Genomic DNA, 19,324 nt, shown 5'->3' on the forward strand with positions numbered 1-19,324 from the left:
AGGGGATTGTTTCACTGTTGCAACTTAGTGGTGCGACGATTAAATAAGCACTGAAAACAAAGGAAGCAACCAGAAAGAAAGTGAGGATCGCACAGGTTCATAGATCATTGAGTAAATATATTTCTGAATAAAACAATTAGAATGGAGGAGGCTGATTTATTCTACCGTCAGCTGCCAAAAGTGGTAAGTAACCGTGTACAATATTGTAAGGACCTTTGGTTTATAAGCGCGGACTCTGCCGCATGAGCTTGCTTTTCTGGCACAGTCATTAGCGCGCCGGACCTCGGGCTCGAAGGTCGAGGGTTCGAGACATGCTCCCTGCAGTTTCATTACAATATATTCGATTTTTTTTACCTGAAGCCAATTAAGTTGATTTTTTTAGAAGTTTAAACGGGCATGTTAGCTAGCTGACGTTAGCCGGCTTGGAGAAGCTGAGTTAAACGTTCAGCCTCCTATCGGTGGATTCATTGCTAAATATACAAATAAACACATTTTTTTCCAGTCTCTAAAAGACTACAATTTGTGTTTTGGGCGGTGCTTCGTCAAATAGTTTTATAACTAACCCGAGACTAGAGCCTGTCTTCCAAGAGGAGCAAATCATAGTAGGCAGAGCAAGCAAGGTGGGCAGAGCCAAGCATGAGCTGGTGAGATCCTATCGGTGCATTCTAGCATTTATTTGCATATTTCCGTTAAGGAACGCCTACTTTGATGTGCGGGTGTGCAGTAACTCAAATCGCCTTTGCACTCTTTCTAAACAATTTAAAAAAACTTTTATTCAAAGGGTAAAGTCTACAAAACACAGTCCACTTTTTTTGTTACAGATTCTAGTTTTAGAAACAGGAAACTGTATGAAGATGTTCAGTACAATGAGAAAATTAGCAGAATGTCGGCCAAAATCAATCTAATTTAATCTTCTCCCACTGCCAGCCACTGGGCTTCCTCCATCACCATATTTGGTAGTGAGTGAAACGCCAACCGGATGCTTCACATTCATATTTTTTTACATTGTTCCATCTGTGGCTTCTTACTCTGGCCACTGTCCCTTTTTTGAAAAGGAGGCGGACACTAACAACAATCCTTTGGGCAAAACTGAAAAAAAATAATCACATGTATTGGTCACATACACATGTTTAGCAGATGTTATTGCAGGTGTAGTGAAATGCTTGTGCTTCTAGCTCCGACAGTGCAGTAATATCTAACAAATAATATCTAACAGTTTCACAACATATACCCAAAATACACGGAAATCTATGTAAGGAATGGATTAAGAATATATATACATATATGTCAGAGCAGCATTGGACTAAAATACAGTGGCATAGTATAGAATACAGTATATACATATGAGATGGGTGATGCAATATTTACACACAATTAAACCTACTAAGATACCTTAGAATAGTATAGAGTACAGTTTATACATATGAGTGAGATGAGTAATGCAAGATAAGGAGACATTATTAAAGTGGCCAGTGATTCCTAATCTATGTATATAGGCAGCAGCCTCTGATGTGCTGGAGATGGCTGTTTAACAGTCAGTGGAGTAGTATAGAATACAATACAGTATATACATATGAAATGGGTGATGCAATATGTAGAAGTGACTAAGATATCGTAGAATAGTGTGGAGTGCAGTTTATACATAGAGTTACATACACGTTAGTCAAATACATTTAAACTTAGTTTTTCACAATTCCTGACATTTAATCCTAGTAAAAAGGTCCTGTCTTAGGCCAGTAAGGATCACCACTTTCTTTTAAGAATGTGAAATGTCAGAATAATAGTAGAGAGTGATTTATTTCAGCTTTTATTTCTTTCATCACATTCCCAGTGGGTCAGAAGTTTACATACACTCAATTAGTATTTGGTAGCATTGCCTTTACATTGTTTAACTTGGGTCAAATGTTTCTGGTAACCTTCCACAAGCTTCCCACAATACATTGGGTGAATTTTGGCCCATTCGTCCTGACAGAGCTGGTGTAACGGAGTCAGGTTTGTAGGCCTTCTTGCTCGCACATGCTTTTTCAGTTCTGCCCACAAATTTTCCATAGGATTGAGGTCAGGGCTTTGTGATGGCCACTCCAATACATTAACTTTGTTGTCCTTAAGCCATTTTGCCACAACTGTGGATGTCTGCTTGGGGTCATTGTCCATTTGGAAGACCCATTTGCAACCAAGCTTTAACTTCCTGACTGATGTCTTGAGATGTTGCTTCAATATATCCACAATTGTCTTGCCTCATGATGCCATCTATTTTGTGAAGTGCACCAGTCCCTCCTGCAGCAAAGCACCCCCACAACATGATGCTGCCACCCCCGTGCTTCATGGTTAGGATGGTGTTCTTCAGCTTGCAAGCTTCCCCCTTTTTCCTCCAAACATAACGACAGTTATTATGGCCAAACAGTTCTATTTTTGATTCATCAGACCAGAGGACGGGTCTCCAAAAAGTACGATCTTTGTCCCCATGTACAGTTGCAAACCATAGTCTGGCTTTTTCGTGGCGGTGTTTGAGCAGTGGCTTCTTCCTTGCTGAGTGGCCTTTCAGGTTATGTCGATATAGGACTTGTTTTACTGTGGATATAGATACTTTTGTACCTGTTTCCTCCAGCATCTTCACAAGGTCCTTTGCTGTGTTTCTGGGATTGATTTGCACTTTTCACACCAAAGTACGTTCATCTCTAGGAGACAGAACACATCTCCTTCCTGGTGGTCCCATGGTGTTTATACTTGCATACTATTGTTTTTGTACAGATGAACGTGGTACCTTCAGGCGTTTGGAAATTGCTCCCAAGGATGGACCAGACTTGTGCAGGTCTACAATTTTTTTCTGAGGTCTTGGCTGATTTCTTTTGATTTTCCCATGATGTCAAGCAAAGAGGCACTGAGTTTGATGGTAGGCCTTGAAATACATCCACAGGTACACCTACAATTGACTCAAATTATGTCAATTAGCCTATCAGAAGCTTCTAAAGCCATGACATAATTTTCTGGAATTTTCCAAGCTATACAGTCAACTTAGTGTATGTAAACTTCTGACCCACTGGAATTGTGATACAGTGAAATAATCTGTCTGTAAACAATTGTTGGAAAAATTACTTGTCATGCACAAAGTAGATGTCCTAACCGACTTGCCAAAATTATAGTTCGTTAACAACAAATTTGTGGAGTGGTTGAAAAACTAGTTTTAATGTCTCTAACCTAAGTGTATGTAAACTTCCGACTTCAACTGTATTTCAGTCCAACAGGTTTGTACTCTAACTTCTTGCATGTCATCCTCTCTTCTCTACCCAGGAGCTTCATGCCCATCTCAATGGCTCTGTCAGCTTTTCAACCATCGAGAAACTCATGGCTCGAAAACCACATCTCAACATCGAACACGGCATGACTGCTATTCGCAGTGGTCAGCGGAGGACACTGGATGAGTACGTATGACAGAATGGATTGTTTGTTTCTTTTTCTGAGTCCATATTGCATTGTATGGAACTTGTCATACGATTTAATGTTGTCCAACTCATTCCACAGAGGGCAGAGTGTCTGCGGGTTTTCGCTCCTCCCTTGTACTTGATTTGAATTAAGGTTACTGATTAGTAAGGAACTCCGCTAACCTGGTTGTCTAGGTCTTAATTAAAAGGACAAAACAAAAACCAGCCTACACTAGCCCCAACATGAAATGAGTTTGTATGTGCTCATGTGATCTCTCGGTCCCGTACCCCAGCACATGAAGGACTAGTGGATGGATAGTTAATTTATTACCAAGCTACAATGATGGGACACAGTATAGATGAATGTTCAATCATTAAATGGATATTAACAGCACTCCTAAAGATGTTGTAAAGAGGAAGCTTTGCTGGCATAAAACCCACATGGAAATGAGATTCTTAGATTCGGTCATTTAAAATGTATTTACATTTTTAAAATTATATATATTATGAATTTAAATGGATTTATGTCAAATATGCAGCTATCGAAAATATATGGGAATGTCTGCTCAATCCAACTTTTATTGGTCACAAACACATGGTTAACAGATGTTATTGTACCTGTATACAAGATGGCCGCCGTTTTACAGTCTCCTAACCAATTGTGTTATGTGTTTCTTTTTGCGATATTTGTAAATCATTTTGTACATAATGTTTCTGCAACCGTATCTTACGGCAGAAAGAAGCTTCTGGATATAGGACAACGATCACTCACCTCGGATTAGACAAAGATTTCTTCAACAACAACAACAAGCAGGACTCACACGATATTCTCCAAACACCCCACAGGGCAGACATCCCAATTATTTGCCAAAGGAAGCGACGCAAAGGACGAAGAGCCGGATGCCTCGTCCGGACTCGCAGAAGGCGAGTAGGAAAGCTGCCGTTACCGTCAATATTACTCGCCAACGTGCAATCATTGGACAATAAATTAGACGAGGTCGATCACGAATATCCTACCAACGGGACATCATAAACTGTAATATCCTATGTTTCACGGAATCGTGGCTGAATGACGACATGGATATTCATCTAGCGGGATATACACTGCACCGGCAGGATAGAACAGCACACTCCGGTAAGATGGGGGTCTATGCATATTTGTAAACAACAGCTGGTGCACGAAATTTAAGGAAGTCTCTAGATTTTGCTCGCCTGAAATATATTATATTGTTTTGTATATATTATATTGTATATTTACATTTACATTTAAGTCATTTAGCAGACGCTCTTATCCAGAGCGACTTACAAATTGGTGCGTTCACCTTAAGACATCCAGTGGAACAGCCACTTTACAATAGTGCATCTAAATATTTTAAGGGGGGTGAGAAGGATTACTTTATCCTATCCTAGGTATTCCTGAAAGAGGTGGGGTTTCAGGTGTCTCCGGAAGGTGGTGATTGACTCCGCTGTCCTGGCGTCGTGAGGGAGTTTGTTCCACCATTGGGGGGCCAGAGCAGCGAACAGTTTTGACTGGGCTGCGCAGGAACTGTACTTCCTCAGTGGTAGGGAGGCGAGCAGGCCAGAGGTGGATGAACGCAGTGCCCTTGTTTGGGTGTAGGGCCTGATCAGAGCCTGGAGGTACTGAGGTGCCGTTCCCCTCACAGCTCCGTAGGCAAGCACCATGGTCTTGTAGCGGATGCGAGCTTCAACTGGAAGCCAGTGGAGAGAGCGGAGGAGCGGGGTGACGTGAGAGAACTTGGGAAGGTTGAACACCAGACGGGCTGCGGCGTTCTGGATGAGTTGTAGGGGTTTAATGGCACAGGCAGGGAGCCCAGCCAACAGCGAGTTGCAGTAATCCAGACGGGAGATGACAAGTGCCTGGATTAGGACCTGCGCTGCTTCCTGTGTGAGGCAGGGTCGTACTCTGCGGATGTTGTAGAGCATGAACCTACAAGAACGGGCCACCGCCTTGATGTTAGTTGAGAACGACAGGGTGTTGTCCAGGATCACGCCAAGGTTCTTAGCGCTCTGGGAGGAGGACACAATGGAGTTGTCAACCGTGATGGCGAGATCATGGAATGGGCAGTCCTTCCCCGGGAGGAAGAGCAGCTCCGTCTTGCCGAGGTTCAGCTTGAGGTGGTGATCCGTCATCCACACTGATATGTCTGCCAGACATGCAGAGATGCGATTCGCCACCTGGTCATCAGAAGGGGGAAAGGAGAAGATATATATATATGTATATATTATATTATATATTATATATATATATTATATAATATATTATATTGTATATTGTGATAAATTGCAGGCCACACTACTTGCCTAGAGAGTTCTCAGCAAAACTTTTCGTGGCTGTCTATTTACCACCATAAACAGACTGACCGTTGGTTTGGGTATGGAATCTGGATGACAGGCTAGCCGACGACCCAATAAGGGTGCAGAATGCCTTCCAGAACTGAGTACCCGATCGGAGACCGTGTCTACCGGGAGTCCATGGATCCGGAAGACATGCTGCACCATAAGCTGGGCCGTCTCCTTGGCAGAAGGTAGTTGGGGTTGGGCAGAAGGATGAAATGGGCGGCCTTGGAGAACCGATCGACTACCGTCAGAATGACAGTGTTGCTCTCAGACGGAGGGAGCCCAGAGATATGAGACCAGGGACGATGAGGGACTGGTAGTGGCTGAAGGAGGCCAGAAGGACCTTGCCATGTAGTCTTGTTCTGAGCACACACAGTGCATGCGGTGACGAAGGCAGAGACGTCAGGAACCATTGTAGGCCACCATAAACGTTGTCGGAGGAAGGCTAGTGTACAATGGGACCCTGGATGACAGGTCAGCCTGGAGGAATGAGCTCATTCCAGGACCCGGGACCAGACTGGGTTAGGGACAAACAGCCTGTTAGCTGGACCTCCTTCAGGTCCAAGCTGGGAGCGTTGCGCCTCGCAAACCAGGTTCCTAATACCTAATCCACAGTGGCAGCGAGGCATGACGTAGGAAGAATGTTTTGGAGGTTGAGGGTGTGGCAGAGGAACTGTATAGGCGGGAGAGAGTGTCAGACTTCACTTTTTTTTTTACCCTGGACGGTAGGATGGTGACGTTGAATCTGGTAAACAATTGGGCCCACCTGGAGTTGAGGTGCTTGGCTGTATGGGGATATTCCACGTTTTTATGGTCGGTCCAGGCCAAGAATAGCTGTTCTGCTCCTTCCAGCCAGTGCCTCCACTCTTCCAATGCCATCTTAACCACCAGGAGTTCTGGGTTGCCTTCATCGTAGTTTCTCTCTGCAGGATTGAGACGATGAGACAGGACGGCATAGGGATGAAGCTTTTGGTCCTGGGCAGGTTGCTGGGACAGGATGGCCCCTCTCCAACATCCGAAGCATCAACTTCCATCACAAATTGACACGAGTGGTCCGGATGGATGAGGAACCGATGCTTCAGGTCCACAAAGACTTTGTCGACAGCTGGAGAACATTTGAACGGTACCTTGGGAGAGGTGCGTGCTGAGAGGCGGTCCGCCAGGATGCTGTTATCCCGAATGAAACGACGGTTGAAGTTAGCAAAACCAAGAAACCATTGCAACTGCACCTTGGACATTGGTTGAGGTCAATTCACCACTGCTTTCACCATTCCAGGGTCCATCTGAACATTGCCCTCAGCAATGACATATCCCAGAAAGGTGATAGTAGAGCAGTGGAACTCACACTTCTCTGCTTTCACAAACAATTGGTTTTCCAGGAGGCACTGAATAACCTTTCTGACATGAAGTACATGTTCTTGGGCAGATCGGGAAAAAAACAGGATGTCGTCAAGGTAAACGAATACAAAACGGTTTAGCATGTCCCGGAGCACATCGTTGACCAAAGCCTGGAAAACAGCGGGGGTGTTTGTGAGTCCAAATGGCATGACCTGGTACTCATAATGTCCACTGGCTGTGTTGAAGGCTGTCTTCCACTCATCCGCCCCACGTATCAAAACCAGGTGGTAGACATTCCGAAGGTCTAACTTTGAAAACATGGTAGCCCCCTGGAGAATATCAAACGCCTAGGAGAGGAGAGGTGTAGGGGGTAACGATTTTTAACCATAATGTCGTCAAGTCTAGTGTAGTCAATGCACAGACGCAGGGTCTTGTCCTTCTTCTCCACAAAGAAAAACCCTGCGCCGGCAGGAGATGCAGATGGACGGACGGCCCCAGTGGCCAGAGACTCCTCTATGTGTTCCTCCATAGCTTTGGTCTCTGGTCTGGACAGAGAATACAACCGACCCCAAGGTCATGAAGTAACCAAAAAAAGTGTTAAATCAAAATATATTTTATATTTGAGATTCTTCAAGTAGCCACCCTTTGCCTTGATGACAACTATGCACCCTCTTGGCGTACTCTCAACCAGCTTCATGAGGTTGTCACATGGAAGGCATTTCAATTAACAGGTGTGCCTTGTTTAAAGTTAATTTGTGAATTTATTTCCATCTTAATGCGTTTGAGCCAATCAGTTGTGTTGTGCCAAGGTAGGGGTGGTATACAGAGGATAGCCCTATTTGGTAAAAGACCAAATCCATATTATGGCAAGAACAGCTCAAAGAGAAATGACAGATGATCATTACTTTAAGACATGAAGGTCAGTCAATCTGGAAAATGTGTGCAGTCGCAAAAACCATCAAGCGCTGTGATAACACTGTCTCTCATGAGGACCGCCACAGGAAAGGAAGACCCAGAGTTAACCCAGAAGATAAGTTCATTAGAGTTACCAGCCTCAGAAATTGCAGACCAAATGAATGCTTCAGAGTTCAAGTAACAGACACATCTCAATATCAACTGTTCAGAGGAGACTGCGTGAATCAGGCCTTCATGGTCAAATTGCTGCAAAGAAACCACTACTAAAGTACACCAATAAGAAAGAGACTTGCTTGGGCCAAGAAACATGAGCAATGGACATTATTTTTGGTTCCAACCGCTGTGTCTTTGTGAGACGCAGAGTAGGTGAACGGATGAGCTCTGCATGTGTGGTTCCCACAGTGAAGCATGCAGGAGGTGTGATTGTGTGGGGGTGCTATGCTGGTAACACAGTCTGTGATGTTCTTAGAATTCAAGGCACAGCCATTATGACTACCACAGCATTCTGCAGTGATACACCATCCCATCTGGTTTGCGTTTAGTGGGACTATCATTTGTTTTTCAAAAGGAAAATGACCCAAAACACACATCCAGGCTGTGTAAGGGCTATTTGACCAAGGAGAGTGATGGAGTGCTGCATCAGATGACCTGACCTCCACAGTCACCCGACCTCAACCCAATTGAGATGGTTTGGGATGAGTTGTACCGCAGAGTGAAGGAAAAGCAGCGAACAAGTGCTCAGCCTATGTGGGAACTCTTTCAAGACTGTTGGAAAATAATTCCTCATGATGCTGGTTGAGAGAATGCCAAGAGTGTGCAAAGCTGCCATCAAGGCAAAGGGTGGCTACTTATAAAATAACACTTTGTTTGGTTACTACATGATTCCATGTGTTATTTCATAGTTTTTATATCTGCACTATTATTCTACAATGTCAAAAATAGTAAAAATAAAGAAAAACCCTTGAATGAGTAGGTGTGTCCAAACTTTTGACTGGTATTGTGTGTTAGCTGGTTATTGTTAGCTCAGGCTGTGAAGTGTCCTCGCTTTAGCCAGTGGCTAAACTTGGATTTTCTTTTGAAAGTGTTATTCCATCATAGCATGGCTCCAGACTTACATTTTCCCCTGGTGGCACTGGTGTGACTGCAATGATATTATACACTGCTCAAAAAAATAAAGGGAACACTAAAATAACACATCCTAGATCTGAATGAATGAAATATTCTTATTAAATACTTTTTTCTTTACATAGTTGAATGTGCTGACAACAAAATCACACAAAGTATCAATGGAAATCAAATTGATCAACCCATGGAGGTCTGGATTTGGAGTCACACTCATAATTAAAGTGGAAAACCACACTACAGGCTGATCCAACTTTGATGTAATGTCCTTAAAACAAGTCAAAATGAGGCTCAGTAGTGTGTGTGGCCTCCACCTGCCTGTATGACCTCCCTACCATGCCTGGGCATGCTCCTGATGAGGTGGTGGATGGTCTCCTGAGGGATCTCCTCCCAGACCTGGACTAAAGCATCCGCCAACTCCTGGACAGTCTGTGGCGTTGGTGGATGGAGCGAGACATGATGTCCCAGATGTGCTCAATTGGATTCAGGTCTGGGGAACGGACGGGCCAGTCCATAGCATCAATACCTTCCTCTTGCAGGAACTGCTGACACACTCCAGCCACATGAGGTTGTCTTGCATTAGGAGGAACCCAGGGCCAACCGGACTAGCATATGGTCTCACAAGGGGTCTGAGGATCTCATCTCGGTACCTAATGGCAGTCAGGCTACCTCTGGCGAGCACATGGGGGGCTGTGCGGCCCCCCAAAGAAATGCCACCCCATGACTGACCCACCGCCAAACCGGTCATGCTGGAGGATGTTGCAGGCAGCAGAACGTTCTCCACGGCGTCTCCAGACTCTGTCACGTCTGTCACATGTGCTCAGTGTGAACCTATTTTCATCTGTGAAGAGCACAGGGCGCCAGTGGCAAATTTGCCAATCTTGGTGTTCTCTGGCAAATGCCAAACGTCCTGCACGGTGTTGGGCTGTAAGCACAACCCCCACCTGTGGACGTCGGGCCCTCATACCACCCTCATGGAGTCTATTTCTGACCGTTTGAGCAGACACATGCACATTTGTGGCCTGCTGGAGGTCATTTTGCAGGGCTCTGGCAGTGCTCCTCCTGCTCCTCCTTGCACAAAGGCAGAGGTAGCGGTCCTGCTGCTGGGTTGTTGCCCTCCTACGGCCTCCTCCACGTCTCCTGAAGTACTGGCCTGTCTCCTGGTAGCGCCTCCATGCGCTGGACACTATGCTGACAGACACAGCAAACCTTCTTGCCACAGCTCGCATTGATGTTCCATCCTGGATGAGCTGCACTACCTGAGCCACTTGTGTGGGTTGTAGACTCCGTCTCATGCTACCACTAGAGTGAAAGCACCGCCAGCATTCAAAAGTGACCAAAACATCAGCCAGGAAGCATAGGAACTGAGAAGTGGTCTGTGGTCACCACCCGCAGAACCACTGCTTTATTGGGGGTGTCTTGCTAATTGCCTATAATTTCCACCTGTTGTCTATTCCATTTGTACAACAGCATGTGAAATGTATTGTCAATCAGTGTTGCTTCCTAAGTGGACAGTTTGATTTCACAGAAGTGTGATTGACTTGGAGTTACATTGTGTTGTTTAAGTGTTCCCTTTATTTTTTGAGCAGTGTATATAGGTTTAATTCAATTGGTGCTAATTCATCATCTGTGTAAGTGAAAAACTCAACACATTAGCTAGATCACTAATTCTAAATATAACATCTACTGCTAGCAGACATGTATGCAATGAGGCCTGGTGCACTCGCGATGGCCGATGCCAAATTTCACACTCTTCCTATTTCAAAGCCATATCAGATATCTTGATTGTAAAACAGTGTGCTTTGAGATCTGTTTGCACACCATATTCACAGATATGACCATGAAACTTGACAGATCTTCTGAAGCTGATTTAGGTTGTGTGTTGACAGAGGACACCATCTGGAGGCATTCAAGAGCAAGCTGCTCAGTAGGGGCAAAGACCATTGGGTCATCAAGGTAGCACAGTAGGCTTGTGAAGTTCTCATCACAACAAGATGTTCACTCTGGCTGTAATGTCACCTTTGCTTGAGCTTGACTGTACCTACTCACATCTCAACCTCTCTGACTTGGAAAGAACTGACATAAACTGACATTGTTCATCACTTTAACTATTGTCAGGCAAGGACACGAGTCTCCCGTAACTGTCCATTTCTTTATGGCGTTGCTCCCTAGTATCATCTCATCAGCTTGACCTGGCACAACAAGTGCAGGAATGATACGTCAAGGTCATACATTGCTTTAGGGGTGACTTGATGACCACCACAGCCATCAATGACAACATCATCAGCCAAATATCTTTTCATGGAATGACTGGATTGTAACAGACTTGATCGGTCACTCAGAGTGCATGCCATTGATCCACTTTAGGGTAGGGCCATTTGACAGAGACCGGTGTGTAGAATAAACTGCCAGTCCTCTGAATTCCCTGTGCCCCTTGAAAAACGATAGTTTTGTGGTCTGGGATACTGTTGCTGTCAAGCTGGTATAGTGACTCACGATCTTCCATATTTACATTTACATTTAAGTCATTTAGCAGACGCTCTTATCCAGAGCGACTTACAAATTGGTGCATTCACCTTATGACATCCAGTGGAACAGTAGTGCATCTAAATCTTTTAAGGGGGGGGTGAGAGGGATTACTTTATCCTATCCTAGGTATTCCTTAAAGAGGTGGGGTTTCAGGTGTCTCCGGAAGGTGGTGATTGACTCCGCTGTCCTGGCGTCGTGAGGGAGTTTGTTCCACCATTGGGGGGCCAGAGCAGCGAACAGTTTTGACTGGGCTGAGCGGGAACTGTACTTCCTCAGTGGTAGGGAGGCGAGCAGGCCAGAGGTGGATGAACGCAGTGCCCTTGTTTGGGTGTAGGGCCTGATCAGAGCCTGGAGGTACTGAGGTGACATTCCCCTCACAGCTCCGTAGGCAAGCACCATGGTCTTGTAGCGGATGCGAGCTTCAACTGGAAGCCAGTGGAGAGAGCGGAGGAGCGGGGTGACGTGAGAGAACTTGGGAAGGTTGAACACCAGACGGGCTGCGGCGTTCTGGATGAGTTGTAGGGGTTTAATGGCACAGGCAGGGAGCCCAGCCAACAGCGAGTTGCAGTAATCCAGACGGGAGATGACAAGTGCCTGGGTTAGGACCTGCGCCGTTTCCTGTGTGAGGCAGGGTCGTACTCTGCGGATGTTGTAGAGCATGAACCTACAGGAACGGGCCACCGCCTTGATGTTAGTTGAGAACGACAGGGTGTTGTCCAGGATCACGCCAAGGTTCTTAGCGCTCTGGGAGGAGGACACAATGGAGTTGTCAACCGTGATGGCGAGATCATGGAACGGGCAGTCCTTCCCCGGGAGGAAGAGCAGCTCCGTCTTGCCGAGGTTCAGCTTGAGGTGGTGATCCGTCATCCAAACTGATATGTCTGCCAGACATGCAGAGATGCGATTCGCCACCTAGTCATCAGAAGGGGGAAAGGAGAAGATTAATTGTGTGTCGTCTGCATAACAATGATAGGAGAGACCATGTGAGGTTATGACAGAGCCAAGTGACTTGGTGTATAGCGAGAATAGGAGAGGGCCTAGAACAGAGCCCTGGGGGACACCGGTGGTGAGAGCACGTGGTGTGGAGACGGATTCTCGCCACGCCACCTGGTAGGAGCGACCTGTCAGGTAGGACGCAATCCAAGCGTGGGCCGCGCCGGAGATGCCCAACTCGGAGAGGGTGGAGAGGAGGATCTGATGGTTCACAGTATCGAAGGCAGCCGATAGGTCTAGAAGGATGAGAGCAGAGGAGAGAGAGTTAGATTTAGCAGTGCGGAGCGCCTCCGTGATACAGAGAAGAGCAGTCTCAGTTGAATGACTAGTCTTGAAACCTGACTGATATGGATCAAGAAGGTCATTCTGAGAGAGATAGCGGGAGAGCTGGCCGAGGACGGCACGTTCAAGAGTTTTGGATAGAAAAGAAAGAAGGGATACTGGTCTGTAGTTGTTGACATCGGAGGGATCGAGTGTAGGTTTTTTCAGAAGGGGTGCAACTCTCGCTCTCTTGAAGACGGAAGGGACGTAGCCAGCGGTCAGGGATGAGTTGATGAGCGAGGTGAGGTAAGGGAGAAGGTCTCCGGAAATGGTCTGGAGAAGAGAGGAGGGGATAGGGTCAAGCGGGCAGGTTGTTGGGCGGCCGGCCGTCACAAGACGCGAGATTTCATCTGGAGAGAGAGGGAGAAAGAGGTCAGAGCACAGGGTAGGGCAGTGTGAGCAGAACCAGCGGTGTCGTTTGACTTAGCAAACGAGGATCGGATGTCGTCGACCTTCTTTTCAAAATGGTTGACGAAGTCATCTGCAGAGAGGGAGGAGGGGGAGGGGGAGGAGGATTCAGGAGGGAGGAGAAGGTGGCAAAGAGCTTCCTAGGGTTAGAGGCAGATGCTTGGAATTTAGAGTGGTAGAAAGTGGCTTTAGCAGCAGAGAGAGAAGAGGAAAATGTAGAGAGGAGGGAGTGAAAGGATGCCAGGTCCGCAGGGAGGCGAGTTTTCCTCCATTTCCGCTCGGCTGCCCGGAGCCCTGTTCTGTGAGCTCGCAATGAGTCGTCGAGCCACGGAGCGGGAGGGGAGGACCGAGCCGGCCTGGAGGATAGGGGACATAGAGAGTCAAAGGATGCAGAAAGGGAGGAGAGGAGGGTTGAGGAGGCAGAATCAGGAGAAAGGTTGGAGAAGGTTTGAGCAGAGGGAAGAGATGATAGGATGGAAGAGGAGAGAGTAGCGGGGGAGAGAGAGCGAAGGTTGGGACGGCGCGATACCATCCGAGTAGGGGCAGTGTGGGAAGTGTTGGATGAGAGCGAGAGGGAAAAGGATACAAGGTAGTGGTCGGAGACTTGGAGGGGAGTTGCAATGAGGTTAGTGGAAGAACAGCATCTAGTAAAGATGAGGTCGAGCGTATTGCCTGCCTTGTGAGTAGGGGGGGAAGGTGAGAGGGTGAGGTCAAAAGAGGAGAGGAGTGGAAAGGAGGCAGAGAGGAATGAGTCAAAGGTAGACGTGGGGAGGTTAAAGTCGCCCAGAACTGTGAGAGGTGAGCCGTCCTCAGGAAAGGAGCTTATCAAGGCATCAAGCTCATTGATGAACTCTCCGAGGGAACCTGGAGGGCGATAAATGATAAGGATGTTAAGCTTGAAAGGGCTGGTAACTGTGACAGCATGGAATTCAAAGGAGGCGATAGACAGATGGGTAAGGGGAGAAAGAGAGAATGACCACTTGGGAGAGATGAGGATCCCGGTGCCACCACCCCGCTGACCAGAAGCTCTCGGGGTGTGCGAGAACACGTGGGCAGACGAAGAGAGAGCAGTAGGAGTAGCAGTGTTATCTGTGGTGATCCATGTTTCCGTCAGTGCCAAGAAGTCGAGGGACTGGAGGGAGGCATAGGCTGAGATGAACTCTGCCTTGTTGGCCGCAGATCGGCAGTTCCAGAGGCTACCGGAGACCTGGAACTCCACGTGGGTCGTGCGCGCTGGGACCACCAGATTAGGGTGGCCGCGGCCACGCGGTGTGGAGCGTTTGTATGGTCTGTGCAGAGAGGAGAGAACAGGGATAGACAGACACATAGTTGACAGGCTACAGAAGAGGCTACGCTAATGCAAAGGAGATTGGAATGACAAGTGGACTACACGTCTCGAGTGTTCAGAAAGTTAAGCTTACATAGCAAGAATCTTATTGACTAAAATGATTAAAATGATACAGTACTGCTGAAGTAGGCTAGCTGGCAGTGGCTGCGTTGTTGACTATGTAGGCTAGCTGGCAGTGGCTGCGTTGTTGACACTACACTAATCAAGTCGTTCCGTTGAGTGTAATAGTTTCTACAGTGCTGCTATTCGGGGCTAGCTGGCTAGCTAGCAGTGTTGATTACGTTGCGTTAAAAGAACGACAATAGCTGGCTAGCTAACCTAGAAAATCGCTCTAGACTACACAATTATCTTTGATACAAAGACGGCTATGTAGCTAGCTACGATCAAACAAATCAAGCCGTTGTACTGTAATGAAATGAAATGAAAAATGTGATACTACCTGTGGAGCGAAGCGAAATGCGACCGGGTTGTTGAGTGCGGAAGTTCTGTTCAGTAGACGTTGGCTAGCTGTTGGCTAGCTAGCAGTGTCTCCTACGTTAAGGACGACAAATAGCTGGCTAGCTAACCTCGGTAAATTAAGATAATCACTCTAAAACTACACACTCTAAACTACACAATTATCTTGGATACGAAGACAGCAAAGACAACTATGTAGCTAGCTAACACTACACTAATCAAGTCGTTCAATTGTGGTGATGGGAGTCCCACTCTGATGATCTGCACTGTCCTCTCCTGAGCGCAGACCAGTTCATTGCCCTGCTCCAACGGAGTCGTGGTTCTCTTCATCTCCCGGGCAGTTGCGCCTTGAATGGTCAGCTGAATGACACCTGAAACACCGCCTGTTCTCATGGCAGAGTAGCATCATGGCACACAGAGCATGGTGTGGCATTTAGGCCTTCAATCTTGGGTAGTTTACTAGCAGTCATTTTCCCTGAGTTAGACTGAGCTGGGCCAGGCAGCAAGATATTCTCTAGCATATCAATTACTCTCTAGAGTAACGGTGGGGTGTTCGAGGGGTAGTGCATCATCAGTTTACCTCGTCATGTCAGTCATTGCATACGTTTAGAGAGCTATTTATAACTTGGCAGAAATATCCAGATCAACTAGCCCATGTCAGCTAATGTTTTTGAGCAAAGGTTTTTTAGCCCACTCAAATATCTCATGATCTCACATAAAACATGGTAAAATGTGTAGAATTCTAGGAAATTGGTTTTAAAACTGCAATAATTTACTCTGCACCCCATGACAAAATGTGTAGAATTGCAGGAAATAAGCGTTAAACCTGCAAAGGGTCTTAACAGTTTGTGTCATGAACAGTGCTAGATGTGGCATGCGCGCACACAGAATGTTCCCCAATGCTAGAAAGGGGGCCTGAGTGAAGAAGATTGGGAACTCCTGCTCTAGAACAGATTGATCTGAGCTCTTGATGTGGCTGTGGCTTCGAAGTAAAAGTAACCTCAATTCTGTTCACTGAGATACTCACTCGTTTCTCTATGCACTTTTGCATTGGCTTTGAAGCTCATCTCAGCGTGGTAGTCACTTGGCACATCTTGTACTGTTCAAACCACTTGTCAATAGTCCTGGCTCTGAATGTGAAGGCTAGTTCTTTGCTCGGACAGTTCCTGATGAACATGTGAGTAATGTCTGTGTTGAGATCATCCTTTGCCTTACCCTGCTCCTTCAGGCCTTCTGTAGCAGTGTCTGTTGCTCGATTCAGTCTCAACCAGTATTCATATGGATCCTCCTGTTCTTTGAGTAGAAATCTTCGAGTGGGATATATATGAGTATTGACTGCAGCTGAAGTGCTTCCTTAGGAGACCATTAATAGCATCTGGGTTAGTATGAATGTCACTGTTTCTGATTCCGATTTAGACTACATCTTTTGTTCTGTGCCTGAGATGGGTGAGAATCTTTTCGGCCTGTTCCTCTTTTTTCATGTTTCATGGGCTGGTGCACCAACTGAAAAGGTTTGTGGCACAAGTGCCACCAGGGGAGAACGTTAGTCTGGAGCCCTGTAAAATGTCTAATTTGACACCAAATCAACAGTAGTTGATATGTTATCAGTATGATACAAATGTGAATTACGACAACTTAATGTCAGTTTTTATCCCAGGGCATTCAATTCTTAACTCGCCCACAACAATATTCCATAGATCTGCTGTGGATTACCCAGAATTCCATACCCTTACCACTGAGTGCATTAGACAAATGTAAGCACACTAATGTGCCAGGAGTTGGCGTATTCTTCATTTTATGCAGGAATTTAACAATTTATTTACACCTTTACATTCAGAAATGTATCAAGTTGGGTATATACCAGCTGACATTTTAATACAAATAAAAAGTAATTTTATGGACGATGATGTCCTGTAATTTTACGGTCACAACAACCAGTCATCTCGTCTCTCCAGGTGTTTCCAGGTCTTCAAAGTCATCCATCAGTTGGTAGATACAGAGGAGGACATTCTTATGGTAAATTACACATTGTCTATGGTCACTTATTTGCAGCTTCACTAACTTAAACAATCTCACCCATAAACCTAACACTATTGACTCGATGGAGCCTGGAGCCAATCTAGCATTGAACACCTTGGAAAAAAATCTGTCCTTGTTTCTAGGTTGCCAAAGATGTCATCGGGGAGTTTGCAGCTGATGGAGTAAAATATCTAGAACTGAGAAGTACCCCACGAAAGGAGAAGACCACGGGCAAGGCCACAAGCTAGACACACTGGATTGGATCGCTTATATGCAGGGCTTCGCTTACATTTGTTTTGTATAATTTAGGAATGACAAAGAGAAGGTATGTGGAAACAGTCATCGAGGCCATCCGTCAATGTAAAAATGAGGGAGTTGACATTGAAGTCAGGTATGTTTTCAATGCATTTGTAATGCTTGCTTTACTTATGAATGGTATGTTTTCAATGCATTTGTAATGCTTGCTTTACTTATGAATGGTATGTTTTCAATGCATTTGTAATGCTTGCTTTACTTATGAATGCTGAAGTGCTGTTTCCAAACAATCAAGGACAGCCTCGTGTGGCTGTTAAGAGCATGGCGCTTGCATTGCTAGGGTTGTGGGTTTGGATTCCCACAGGGGACCAGTACAAAAAAGTATGAAAATGTATTCATTATCTGGATAATAGCGAATGCTAAATGACTCAAATGTAAATATTGGTATGGTAATAGCTGTAGTAACTTACAATGAAAACATTGATACCTTAACATAACATTTTCCCCCATTAAGGTTCCTGGTAGCTGTTGACCGTAGGAATGGGGCTGAGGTTGCTATGGAGACCGTTAAACTGGCAGAGGACTTCATGCTGTCTACCGGTGGTCTGGTGGTGGGGCTGGACCTCAGTGGAGATCCTACGGTCAGTAGTGGATCAGTGCCTTGCTTGCTTATGGTTGACACGTTTCTCAAGATGTCATAAATGCACTGATTCTAAGTAACTCTGGATAGGAGCTTCTGCTAAATTACTGAAATGTAAAATGTTTATTTCCAAGGTGGGCCATGGCAGAGATCTCCTTCCCGCCTTGCAAAAAGCCAAGAACTGTGGACTAAAACTCTCTCTACACCTGTCAGAGGTAGGTAGCAGGAGAACTTAACTGATTCAAGCAATTCCAAATGATGTAATGTTTTGACAAATGCAATGTTCCAGGTGCCATCTCAGGCAGACGAATCAGAGCTGCTGCTAAACATTCCACCTGACAGGATTGGTCATGGGACTTTCTTACACCCTGAAGTGGGCGGGTCACAAAGCCTGGTTGATAAAGTGCGGAAGCATAACACACCTCTGGGTAAGAATAGTATGTCCTTCCTGACCTGAACAGTCAAGTGATTGCTCTAAAAGGGGTATTTATTGTCCATAGTCAACCTGTCTTCTATAAAGCTTGATTTTTTGTTGTTGATCTAAATGATATATATTTTAAACAATCAAGGCTGATAGAAACTGATGTTGATCTTGTTGAAGCTAATGTTGCCTCTATCCAAGCTCTCATATACTGTATTTTTCCTAAACCTTTCCTCACAGAACTATGCCTAACCTCTAATGTCAAAGGTCAGACAGTGTCATCCTATTCTCAACATCACTTCCTGTACTGGTACCAAATGGGACACCCTAGTGTGATCTGTGTAAGTGTTTTCCCGAAATGTGTCTGACGCATAAACGTTTAACTATTAATTCGACACTTGTTTTACTTGCAAGTCAGAGTTGCACTTACCTTGTGGGAGTGCTCTTGTTTTCAGACAGACGACAAGGGGGTGTTCTGCACAGACCTGTCTCAGGAGTACCAGTTGGCCGCCTCTACCTTCAACCTCAGTCAGGAGGACATGTGGACTCTGTCCCAGAAGGCGATAGACTGCACCTTCGCCCCAGACCTACAGCAGCAGCTACACCAGAAGTGGCTGGAGCTACGGCCAACGCTGTTCCAGTTATGACAGACAGAACGCACTGCTTGACATCTATGGGATCAGAATCACCAATCTTGACCATTTGAGTAGTAATGAGATGTAGATTAGTGATTCCGGCAGAGCCTTTTTTTTTTTTTTTTTTTTTTTTTTTAAAAAACA

At 45.7% G+C, this 19,324-nt stretch overlaps 1 protein-coding gene across 5 annotated transcripts; it reads left to right on the forward strand.

Moving 5' to 3' along the window:
* adal (adenosine deaminase-like) lies at window positions 1-19,299 on the forward strand. Of its 5 annotated transcripts, none has more exons than XM_065009912.1 (11): window positions 1-183; window positions 2,752-2,917; window positions 3,292-3,422; window positions 17,166-17,226; window positions 17,373-17,460; window positions 17,539-17,620; window positions 17,999-18,125; window positions 18,259-18,339; window positions 18,426-18,552; window positions 18,786-18,886; window positions 19,001-19,299. In XM_065009912.1, exons 2-11 carry the CDS (start codon window positions 2,861-2,863, stop codon window positions 19,190-19,192), a joined length of 1,047 nt encoding a protein of 348 aa, XP_064865984.1. In that variant the 5' UTR covers window positions 1-183; window positions 2,752-2,860; the 3' UTR covers window positions 19,193-19,299. The 5 variants fall into 5 exon arrangements, with proteins under 5 accessions (XP_064865984.1, XP_064865983.1, XP_064865985.1 ...); XM_065009911.1 differs by having other exon boundaries at window positions 3-183; window positions 18,414-18,552; XM_065009913.1 differs by having other exon boundaries at window positions 4-183; window positions 2,752-2,893; window positions 18,414-18,552.
* The last annotated feature ends 25 nt before the right edge of the window (window positions 19,300-19,324 follow it).

The sequence above is a fragment of the Oncorhynchus nerka genome, linkage group LG25, assembly GCF_034236695.1.
Source record: "Oncorhynchus nerka isolate Pitt River linkage group LG25, Oner_Uvic_2.0, whole genome shotgun sequence".
Classification (NCBI taxonomy): domain Eukaryota; kingdom Metazoa; phylum Chordata; class Actinopteri; order Salmoniformes; family Salmonidae; genus Oncorhynchus; species Oncorhynchus nerka.